The 11,580-nt window shown below is 50.6% G+C and overlaps 1 protein-coding gene across 4 annotated transcripts in view; it reads right to left on the bottom strand.

The window, feature by feature from the left end:
• Positions 1-5,313: 5,313 nt before the first annotated feature.
• The window catches only part of CLSTN2 (calsyntenin 2), a 593,109-nt gene continuing 586,842 nt past the window's right edge, over positions 5,314-11,580 (bottom strand). For 3 of the 4 annotated variants that reach the window (XM_031677155.2, XM_072958352.1, XM_072958354.1), the window contains exon 17: positions 9,087-10,484. In XM_031677155.2, coding sequence (XP_031533015.2) covers positions 10,284-10,484 — 201 coding nt within the window. In that variant the 3' untranslated portion in view covers positions 9,087-10,283. Of the gene's footprint in view, positions 6,476-9,086; positions 10,485-11,580 lie in introns of those variants that run through there. The other variant, XR_012071294.1, reaches the window with a different exon arrangement.

Here is an 11,580-nt window from a genome sequence, read left to right as displayed (position 1 = left end):
CTTTGTCTGTAGTGTCAACACCGCAGAGATTTTGAGGAGAGAAAGCTCACCGGACCTTTCCCCTTGTCACTGAGGTTGAGAAGCTGGGAATAAACAGCCATCTAAGGCTCTAAACGGTGGTGACAGCTCCTGATAAGAGAGAAGGGAAAGTCTGGGAGAAGAAATCACTAGACCTTTCAGACCAGCTGAGCCCCAGATCTGTACATTTATTCCCAAGACTGCCTAAAGTTGGCCAAGTTCAACAGCACTTCACCGAGTGTTCAGGAAACGGCAGAAGCCATAGGAGGGGAGCCCCCAGCCCTGTTCCCTGTAGAAATAGCTTGCTGGGAGGTTTAACAGATACAGTTTAAGTGGTACCAACTCACTGAATGCAACATCCCACCACTGATCACCACCAGAGAGCCAGTCCCAGGACCTGTGGTTGGCTGAAGTCGGCACTGAAGCTGTGAATTCACAAAGGCTTCTCCTCAGCCAATTGTGATGATCTACCGGGGGTGGGGGTGTATGTGTGTGGCTGACCTGCTTCTCTGCAGCTCATTTCACTTGGGGTATAGTGACATGACTGGGTGTCTACCTAGAGGTGACAAGCTGGACCTTCAGTTTCTCAGTGCTTACAAGTTCCTACTATGTGCCAGGCACTCTTCCCAGTGCTTTGAGGGCTAGAAGTAAACAAGAAGAAGAAAAAGTGTAACATCCAAACCAGTGCTTGCGAGGAATTTAAAATGTGCCAGGACCATAGACATCTTCATTCTCTGTCTCACTTATTTCTGTATTATAGATATGTATGTGACACCTATATTTAGCTGTCCTTAGCTGCTTGTTTCTGATCATTTATATTTAACACATTAATTTTCCAAATGCATGTCCCACCAAATCATTCTGACCCTTGCCTTACTGACATTATAATGTCCTGGCCAATAACATAACACACCCACTTTCATACCTACTGACTTCTTTGAAAACAGGCAATTTCTTTTCCAAACTCACCGTCTGTTTCTTTCAATCTCCTTTCAAGCCTGCCCAGCTCAGGCCACCAACAACCCGTTCCGGAAGCCACTGAGCTCAGGTGGATTGATCCATCACCACTGGTTCACTCAAGAACTGAAATCACCTTCAAAGAGCTCTGACTTTGGAAGCTATTGATTTGCCTGCCTCTGTGGTCACATGGCCAGACTCACCCATAGTCGGCTGACACCTGGATACAGCTCTCGATACAGAACAGTCCTCTGGCTTCCCAAGTGAGGGCTGTCCCTATTACTGCCCCTCCTACCCAGCCTCACCTCTTCCCTCTCCAACTCTGAGTCACCTTTCCCCTCAGTCTCTTCTCTTGCTTTTTAAGTGATCAGCCCTGGGTACCAGGTCTAGCTTCCTGACCTCCAAAAAGCTTCTGCTCTATTTCCACCACTTGAAATTGACTAGTGAAGGCAGGCATGACCTCTTCCGAACCCCACACGTCAGCATTCCCTCTGTAGCTGTGTAAGGGAGCTGGGGGTGGGGGTGGGCTCCGGATCCTCGCGTTCCCTGTCGACAAGGACCAATGCAGTTTTGTCTCTGGGGCTGGATGTGCACTTTATATTCACATCTGTGGCCCCCAGGCACGAGCGGGACCCTCATCACAGTGCCGTTAAAGAACCCTTACCAAGGGTCGGTGCTTCCTCATCCCCTTCACTGCCTTTTCCATCGGGGGCTGGTGCCTGTAGCTGAGACGTGTGGTCGATTCTCTGCTTCTGCAAATAGACACAATCTGTGGGCTCATTTCTCTGATAGCTGTTTCCTTGGGGGAAAAGAACCCTCCACATTTGTGTGTGCGCGTGCGTGCGTGTCCCATTTCTGTTCTGAAATGCTCAGGGAAAAGGGTCTGGGCAGAGAAGATGCATTTTCGTTTCAAGATAAAAGCGAACAGACATTAGAGCCGACGTGTTTCTGTTGCCTGTGATTAATACACACCGTCTGCATTTTTGCTCTTCTCACGTCTGTTGCCCTCTTTTCATTAGTCTGTTGGGAACTGAGCTTCATCTTGATGAATCTCCTCTGCACCGAATCTGATAAAAGAGACCGGAGAGCAGCACAGGGCTGGGGTGCCAGCAGAGCGGGGCTCCCTCTTCTCAGCGCGGATGCTGCCTGTGACCTTTGCGGTGGAGCATGTGGGCTCACCGATGCCCACCTGCGCCTGCTCCTGGCCTAGGGGCTAGTTTTACTGGTTGTAGCCGGGAGAGGGTCCCTCTCCAAACAACCTCACTCTCTTCTTTTTCCACTGGGGGCAGCAAGAATGTTGTCCTTCCTCTGCTGCACTTCCACTCCTCCTGCAGCTGGTTTTATAAAAGACCTCAACTTCTCCATTAAGAGAAAAGATGGAAGCTGTCTTCCTCCATTGGAGCATCTTAATTTTTCAACCCCTACGTGTTCATGGAGGTTAAGTGATCTCTGGTATTCCATTTACTTCAGCATTTAGGGAGCGCGTGCTGTGGGCCCGGCGCTGTGCTGGACACCCAGGGTGCTGTGATAGGTGAGTTACTCTTCTTGGCTTCAGGAGGAGGCCTCTGACAGCACAGGAGGCAAGAGTTGGGGCCTAGCTTCACACAATGATGTTTTCCAGGGTCCTGGTCAGACACCCAATCAGGGGCCTGGGAAGTGAGGGCTGTGGTCCTTTTCACTCAACTGCAAGTTCCCACGGAGTGGAACCCTGACTCTGGAGATGTGTCACCCCAGTGGTCCAGAAGTACCAGCTCCTCCCTGCTCCTCAGAATGGGAGGAACTAGCCCGTGTTGGGACACGATTCTATTGTTTCTGACGAGCGTTAAGTGGCTGGTGTGTCCTGCCCAGTGACACACTGTGCCCAGGTTTCCCAACGAACACTCCCCCTTATGCACTCACTTTACACAGAGCTCCTCACCCTGAGTCCGTAACGTGTCCCTGTCCTGCTTGACTGGACACAGGTCCAGGCCTGTCAACAAGAACGAAGCCCACCCTGTTTCCAGAACAAAGGCCTCTCCATCCCCTTTCTGCCATCCCATTCCTTGTCCTTTGGTCCCATAGAAGCCTTTGTGCTAAGTGACTAACCTTAGGGAAACACATACAATTGCCTTAAGGTCTTGGGAGAGAAATGCTTCAGAAGATAATTCACAAAAAGGCCAGGCTGTAAAGAAGAGCTCTTCTGGATCTAAGGGACTTGAAGGAACCTTGGCCTTACCCTCTGGGGTCTGTCCAGTTCTCCCCACGCTGTCTCCCCAGCATGCAGCTGGCCAGCCTTAGTTGTTCTTGTTAGTTGATTCTAATCTATTAGAGATGAGTTATTCCCGATATGATCTCTGTGGCCTCAGGAGACTGCATTTAATCAGAAGACCTTTTCCAAGCTGGGCTGGAGATACAGGTGTGTCCTGTAGGGCATTTGGGAGGACTCAGCCAGGAGAGGACCAGGATGTATCTGGTCAGGAGGCGGCTGGAGTTTGTGAGAACTGAAGAGCAGGTGCTGGATCACCCAGGACATGTATCTGGGCTCCTTTCCAGCCCATTTCTCCTCTGTGCTTCCACCCCAAGGCCCAGCACCCCAGTCCTCTGACTCCCGGTCTCAGAAATCCTTATATGAGAACAGATTCTGTACTCCACACTAGGTGTAAATGATTGATAGGACACCAACTAGTTCCTTCCAAAGATTTGTAGACCTTCACAGAGTTTAAGCCATAGATCAAAAGGCAAAATCAATCTTGGACCTCAGGGATCAGGTTGATGGAGAGAAAGGGCACTGGTGGAGCCTGGCACCTTTGTGGGTCTTAGAAATTTGAGGGCCAAGACACTGTCTCTAGGGAGGCTGCAGGTTTGTTTCTGGTTTTGGTTTTCTACTTTCAGGAACATCCAGAGTGAGTTACTGCCCTTTCAAGAAAAGCCATTCATTCCCCATCCAATTTAGTGCCTGCATTGTGACGCTGCGTGCCCCATCCCATTACAAATGGAGCGATGCTGCAGTAACCTGGCAACGCCCTTAAATGACCTGGCTCTGCTCTCTCCCGTGCCCCGGGCGGCTCCACCGGCATAGAGGCTGTGTGGAGACCAGTCCTCTTGAAGCTGCAGGGCCACTGCTGCAGGTCAATTGCTTCCCCTTAAAATACAGCCATGGAGGAGGCTGCTCACTTTATAGGAGCCTGGAAGATGGCCTCCCAAAGGATGCGTGGCCTCACTCCAGCTTCTCCGGGACTGTGTCTTTCTCCAGGATGATCCAGAACAGACCAGCAGGAAGTGGCTCATGCCCGAGAGAAGGAGTGGAATTGGGACTAGGACCAGGGTTCCCTGAAACCATTGCTTCAGGGAGTGTGGGTGGGAGCCTGGAGGGCCTGGGAGTTGGGTGGGGCAGCCTGCTTTTGCCCGCTCTCATCATGACACAGTTATTTATGATTATATCTTGTTAACAGTCATCTCCTCCCAATGCCAGCTTAAATCCTGCTCCTCACCCTCTACATCAGCAGTTCTCAGACTCTGGACCCCGCCCCAAAGTTCCTGGTTCAGCAGGTTGTAGGTGGGGCCCGAGAATTTGCATTTCTCACTTGTCTCCAGGTGATGCGGCTGCTCTGGTCCAAGGACACCTGGAGAAGCTGGGCTCCACAGGGTCGGGTGTGAACCTGTGGCAGGTCCTCCAGAGTCAGCCCTTCCTCCCTCTTCAGCTCTGACCCAGGGCCTCCCAGGGGTTCTTTTTACATCAGGCTGTCCTGTGGCTGTGGGCCTTGGCTCACGTTGGCCCCTGGACCTGGGTTACCCTTTCTAACTTCCGACGTCTGGCTGCCTGTTGTTTATAATTAAGAACTTGCTTTGGCTGGTTTCCACTGAATCTCAGCCATCCGCCATGTTATTTCTGCCCACTAGGCAGGGTGATGGGCTTCTGTCTACAAGGGAACTGGGGTGGAATTAGAAACACGTAGAGAAGCATTGCCTGCTTCCCTAGAGATCTCTCCACGTGGCCTCAGAAATGTGTGGCAGGACTCCCAGAATCACACCTACCACCTGACTTAGAGCAGAGAGCTGCCCAGTGAATTTATCCCCCCTCTCCCAACCCCAGACTTCTGCCCCCACAGTCCTGACTGCTCATGGACAGCCTCCAACAGGGCAAAGGAAACATCCCAGCAGCTCGCAAGACCAGGAGATATTCACGGGCAGGGCCACGTCTCATCCATCCTCCTTCTCCTGTTCCTGGCACGAGGCCTGGTACACCACGGGCGCTGAGCAAGGGTTTGCTGCATTCCATGGAACAGAGCTGCAAACACAGAATCCCATCTGTTCACGAATGGCATACAGGGGGTGTCTGATTGCTTTCTGGGGCGCTGGTGGAGGTAACATCTTCTGTCTCTTTTTGTGTCTCCGGGAGAGCCAAGTTTGGCTTCTAACCCACAGCCCTTAGCAAGCCAACTCTTCTTTCCAGTTGGTGCCAAAGGAAAACTAGAGCCAGATCTATAAAGAAGGTGCAGAATGAATTTATAAAGTAAAGCAAATCAAAGCAGGGAAATGAAGGTGCTGGAGTAGACTTCAAAACTTTCATTACACATTTCCCTTGCCTACAGCTGGACAACAAAAAGTGGTTACATGAAAATTAAATTGTGCCCAGGGCTTTGGCTTGTCAGCCTTGATAAATGTCTGATGCAGATAGAGGATGGTGGAGCATCTGTAGCCTACCAGAGCACATCGCAGGAGGCTTTCGGGATCCCCCAAAGGCCTCAGAATGATCTTACCTGAGAAGCATCTACTTTGCACTAAATTCTTTCAAAGGATTAGACCAGCTCCCTTACTTTTTTTTTTTCTTGGTAAAATCGATTTGGTTAATTTAAATGAGGGAATGGTTAAAAAGAAAGTCCTCTTCTTCCTCTGGCTAACGTTGAATCGCACGGCCAAGGAGATTGCTAATTTTGAAGTATGCGGGGTCGGGCTTTCTACTCATTACGTTGCTATCGATTCAAACAGTCACAAGTCTTTACGATCATTTTTAGAGCGACGGCATGAGCAGGACTGAATGGAAATCAGTCTTGAGATAATGAACGTTCCTGCTTAGAAATCATTACGGGCTGAGGTACTGGGGGGCAGTGTGAGCCCTGGGAGCTGGCCCTCAGCTCAGTGGGGTTTGTGCTCAGCGATCAGCCAGTTCCTCGATCCAAGGCTTTTAGCTCTTGAAGAATGCTTGCCTGCATTTGAGTCAATTCAGCAAGGGACAAGGATTTTGGGGGGTTTTGTTTCTGTTTTCCACTTTGAACATAGATTTTTAAAACAGTTTAATTAAGCACTGTGGAGTTGTTTGCTGTTCATTTGGGAGGCAAAGACCACTGGGTTGTGGATGGGCGGGCCTACGGCAGTAATCTGCTTTCCTTGTCAGACAGAGGGCTGCTTTCCACACATGCATGGTTGAGAGGTGCAAACTGTAGCCCACAGGCCAACTCTGGTCGGCTGCTAGTTTTTGTAAGTCCTGTGGGCTCAGACAGGTTTCTTTGTTTTTAAATGCCTGAAAATAAAAATCAAAAGAATAATAACATTTTGTGACATGTGACAATAATCTGAATTTGAATTGCCTGCTTTTTTTAAGTGGTCATGAATAAAGTTTTGGGGGGATGCAGCGATACCCATTTATTTAAGTATATTGTCTGCGGCTGGTTTCATGCTGCAGTGGTCAAGTCGAATACTTGCAAGAGACCACGTGGTCTGCAAAGGCCTCTGCAGGTGAAGTTTGCCAGTCCCTGAGCCTGCCGTATGTGTAGGAATGGGGGACACTGCCTTCCCTCCAGGAGCCCTCTCCCTACAGAGTCCGGAGCCACCGGGCACAGCCCTTGCTACATGCAAAGAAGTGTGGGCTAAGCCCTGCTTGATAGGATGATTGCCTATGTTCAAGAAAGAGCTAGTGAAAGCAGAACCCACTGACATCACATTTTTGGTAACTAGATGAATTGGGGCGTTGCTCAGATTTATAGCATTTGATTAAGCCTACAAGAATACACTTGTAGTATTTCTTTAAGACAGATAACCAACTAGCTGATTGCCTTCCTCCACTAGGGCAACTCATTCTGTCCTGATCTTCTCCATCTCCTCCCCCTCTTTCTCTTCCTCCCAGTCACCTGAGTCATGTGAGAGATTTCAGCCTATCTATTTCAGCCTGCAGAGAGCAGGATCTGGTCATCCACTTGGCGAGATAAGCCATGGTCTGGCCTGCGGCCAAACCGATCAGCTGTGCCTCCCGGGTACAAATCTGCATCTGCTGCTGCTGCTGTCTAGGTGAGAGACCACTGGGTATCTGGCCATCTGGGGAATTTTGGTTCCCAGATACCAGCAGGTGGAGCCTGGAAAACATTGGGCTGATTAATGACGTTTTCACCTGTGGTTAGAATCCCCGCTAGAGAGCAAGTGACATTACTCACTGCTCACCTGGAGGCTCCCCCAAAGCTTCTGCTACTTGTGCATCACCGCCCCTTCTTGTTCTCACCCATGGTGATGAGGAGGCTGTTGGAGCACTCTACATGCCCACTGACCCAGCAGCATCATTTCAAGTGCTTCGTCCTCGGGGCTGGCATGCAGAGTGACCACCCTGGCAGGAGCTGATGGGGAGGGCTCTGACTTGACTCCGTTGCCCCTCTCTGTATGAGTCCAGTCACAAATGAGGCAACTCTGCTGTCCTGGCCACATGCCACTGCCACCTGCTCCCTACCCCCATCCAAGCCCCCACAACATAAAATGATTTCACATGCCCCAAACAGCTCACTCAGCCGTGACTGTGATGCAGCCGTCGGAGGCAGCAGAGGGCTCGAGGACCACTTCCCATGCCCAGCCAAACCGAAAGAAAGACCTAGCAGAAGAAAAATCTCTCATGCATACCAGCCTTAAATATTTTAAATCACCAACTCAAAAAGAATTGGCTTTTAAACATATAAAGAAGATATTCATTTTACTGCCATAATTTTGGGAGAATTCTGGATTTTGATTTAAAATATTTAAGTCAGTCTAAATGACTGAAGAATCTCTTTTTATTTAACTAAGGGGATTGTGAGGACTAAAAATTCAAGATTTTCTCCTTGTAAATGTGCAGACACAGCCTGAGAGAAAAGAGCTATTTGATTGGGAAAATTCACAAAAGTGTCTATTTCCATTCAATGGATATAAAACCCCAAACTTCTGCTGGCATTTTTTCCTAAGGAGGGGAAAGTAAGAGCATGGGTTGGGATTGTGAACAGATCCCCTTTCTTCCTGTGACCTCTCCTCTCTCTCCCTCTGCATCTGTCTCCTGTATAACTTCTATGCCTGATCATTTCTCCTCGGCAACTAGCAAGTCCCCTTGCCCACAGCTACTGGTAGAGCGCTTAGCACATAGTAGGTCTTCAACAATACCTGTGAGCTGCATGAATAGGAACGTAGGTAGATTCAGGCTGGTGGGCACTGGGCCAGGAGTGGACGGTGGGGAGCACGGTCTTGCCTATACCTTGGAATGACTCTGATCAAGATGTTGAATCTTTAGCCTCAGTTGACTCATCATAACAGTAGATGTCCCAGCTACCTCACAGGATTATTGTGAGGCTCAAAGGAACGAATGGGGCAAAAAACACTTTAGGTGATGGAAAAAGCTGCACAAGGTGGTCTCCTTGAATCAGAAGGCTGCAAAGGCCTGTCATGGATGCTCATTTGGTGGAGATCAAACCAGAGGACATTGACAGCAGTCCCCCTGCTTAAGGTCTCACTGATTCAGTGACTCAGGGAGTAAAATGAACAGATTCTGAACTTTCTTTTGAATCTGAATGCCTGGGACCAGCTCTGTGCCTGTGCGGAGCCAATGTGGGAGGGGCTGGGACAGACCATACATCCTGAGGACAAAGCCCAAGACATTCGAAACAAAGATGTTCTTGGCGCCTCATGGAAGTCCTATAGTGGCCCTAATTCTTGCCTGCTATTCTCTTGACCACAAAAGACCACAGACCAGTTACCATAGCAACAATTCTCCTCCCTAAGTATCCATGTTAAGATGGAGATGGAAAAGATTTCCTTACTAAAAAAGAAGAAAGAAAGGAAGGAAAGAAGGAAGGAAGGAAAGAAAGAAGGAAGAAACTAGGTTTTGGATATATTTACCCTCCACGCAAAGCATTGCTCCTTTTATGAGAAGAAGAAAGAGGAAGCTGTTATGGCAAATATGCTTCTAATTTCTAGCAGTTAACTCTCCAAACTCATTATTTTAGACTCGTTGAAGTTCATACTTATTTCGATACATCCAAAAGGAGTGTATCTTCTCAAGAAGCAAAACTGTGAAACGGGGGATGAGAGACCCTAGAACTAGGCGATGACAGCCTAGTCAGCCCCGGAGCCACCCTCTGGCCCTGGGGACGCCCAGCCATCCCTGTCACCCAGTCTGTGTCTGCCATGGAAACTGGCCGTGTCATGCCATCAGCCTCTCCTTCTGATCCCTGGCTGTCAGTTTGTCAGGGCTACGGCCCTGGGCAGCGTCTGTGTGGAGTGCTTCCTGGCCCCCGTGGTGTCATGGAGTGGGAGCCCCTAGCAGGGCAGCCACGCGGGTCTCAGCCGCTGCCAGGAAGGCAGGTTCTTAGAGCTTTGGCCAGAACCAGGCCCTGCTGTAGCCAAGGACCTAGTCTTGGTTTTGGACTTTTCATATAAGCTTCTGTGGCCTCAGAAAGACAAAGGGAAAGGCTCTCCAAGATGGGAGAGTGCGTGCGTGCATGCACGTGCATGCGTGCGTGCGTGTGTGTGTGTGTGTGTGTAGCCCACGTGAACCTTCCCCTGTAAACGGGTCTGCCTTGGTAAGGTCATTCTTTTGAAGTGTTGAGGATGTGGACCTGCGTGTGTGGAGTCTGACCACCCTGCCTGTAGGAAGCAGCCTGGAGAGCCAGGTAAGGAGGACCTGGCGGTCTGTGGGGAGAGGTGACTGAGTCAGGTGCACACACAGTGGGTTGGAACCTAAGGGCCTGGGAATGTGGAGGCTGGGCAGGCGAGCGACAGAAAGGCTGACCTTCTCCCCCGCAGGGAAGAGCGAAGGTAGAACTCCACAGATCTGCTGCCACGATGCTGGGTGAGCCCAGGGCAGGAGAAGTGGGGGCTACAGGACGAAGTCCACCCTGAAGTCCCCACCGATGCTGCCACTGGGCTTCTTGGAACCGCCCCAGGGCTGGGACACAGGGTGTGCCCACGGCATTAAGGGTAGGCCCCAGGACACTGGGGAGGGCCTGCCCAGACCTGTCATAGAAATCAGAGGCTATTATGTGATAGACAGACATCGGGTGGGGCTTAGAAAAGGGACAGGTAGGTGGGCGCAGATGCCAGCACTAGTAGGGGAGGGTGGAGTCGTCCCACTCCAGCTGGGCTTGCCTGGCTCCGCCCTGCCCGCGTCTGCCCCTGCCCACCCCTTCCTCCTCCTCCTCGTCGCTGTCGTCAGAGTCGCTGCTACCGGAGCTCACGTCTTCCTCAACTTCTTCCTCCTCCTCCTCCTCAGTCTCCTCGTCCCCATGCCCTGGGGCTCTGTGTTTCTGGATGTCAGGGAGAGAAGGGGGCGTTCATCAGGGGCCAAGCAGGGGCCACTTGGAGGTTTATGCTTCTCCCTCCATGAAGGAAACATTTAGGGCCCCGGGGAACTCCTTCCCTTAATGCTAAGCCCTTGGGCCGGGAGATGCTCTTTCTGGAAGGGAAGTCCTCCAGTGAGAGACAAATCAGAGGGCTAGGGACAGAGACAAGAAATAGCAAATTCCAAGACATGAACGTAAGGCAAATTGCTGTGTTTTAAATATTGGATATTGAAGCCATCCCCATCCATCATCCAGTGGGCCTCTCAGGCCAAGGCTTTGTTTTCTGGCATTTCTGGAACCTGTCTATATGGCACTTTCCAAGCCTTAAGTGCATTGCTTCTCAGTGAGGGAAAGGCATTTAAGCTTGTCCCCTTTTCCAGGGGGAAAATGACATCTCTGGGGAGCAGAAGGTCTTCTCAGCCAAGACTCAGGTGTGCTGCCCCTCAAATTATTCCTTTGGGAAGGACACAGTTCATGGTCCTCATTTTGCATACCTGTTCCTCACCCCCCGACTTATGTCCTTAAACTCTACTTCACGCTTTTCCAGTCCCTTCCCCTCGCTCCAGCTTTTTGATGATTCCAGCCAAATCGTATTTCTGGATTTATGTTTTGAGTCGATGAATCAGCCGTAAAAGATGTGTGCCCACGCTTGGCTGTGTGCCCTCTGTGGAATGTTTTCTCTTCTACCTTTGCCTCCCCCAAATCCTACCCATTCTTCAAGGCCTCCCTTAGGTAACAAGAAATCTTCCCCAGACACTCCAGCCCCAAAGGCTCTCCCTGCTTCTGCTTCCCTGGCCTCTGGCATCACCAGGTGAACCCTCAGTAGGCACACTCTGGCCAGGTACACAGACCACTCCAAGCACCACAATCTTGCTTCCCATACCCAAGGCTCAGCAGTTTGAGGGCAGAAATTCTGGAGTCCCCACAGGGGTGTGCTCAGCACTATGCCTACGGCAGAGGCTGGGAGGAACTGAGATGCCTGCACACGCTGGCTCTGAAATGGGAGCACGGGGCCAGGTGAGGGCTGGGGATTGGCTGGGATAATCTTCTTGTCATTCCT

The sequence above is a fragment of the Vicugna pacos genome, chromosome 1 (genome assembly GCF_048564905.1).
Source record: "Vicugna pacos chromosome 1, VicPac4, whole genome shotgun sequence".
Classification (NCBI taxonomy): Eukaryota; Metazoa; Chordata; class Mammalia; order Artiodactyla; family Camelidae; genus Vicugna; species Vicugna pacos.
The sequence above is the reverse complement of the archived record's forward strand: the minus strand, read 5'-3'. Positions and strand labels throughout refer to the sequence as shown.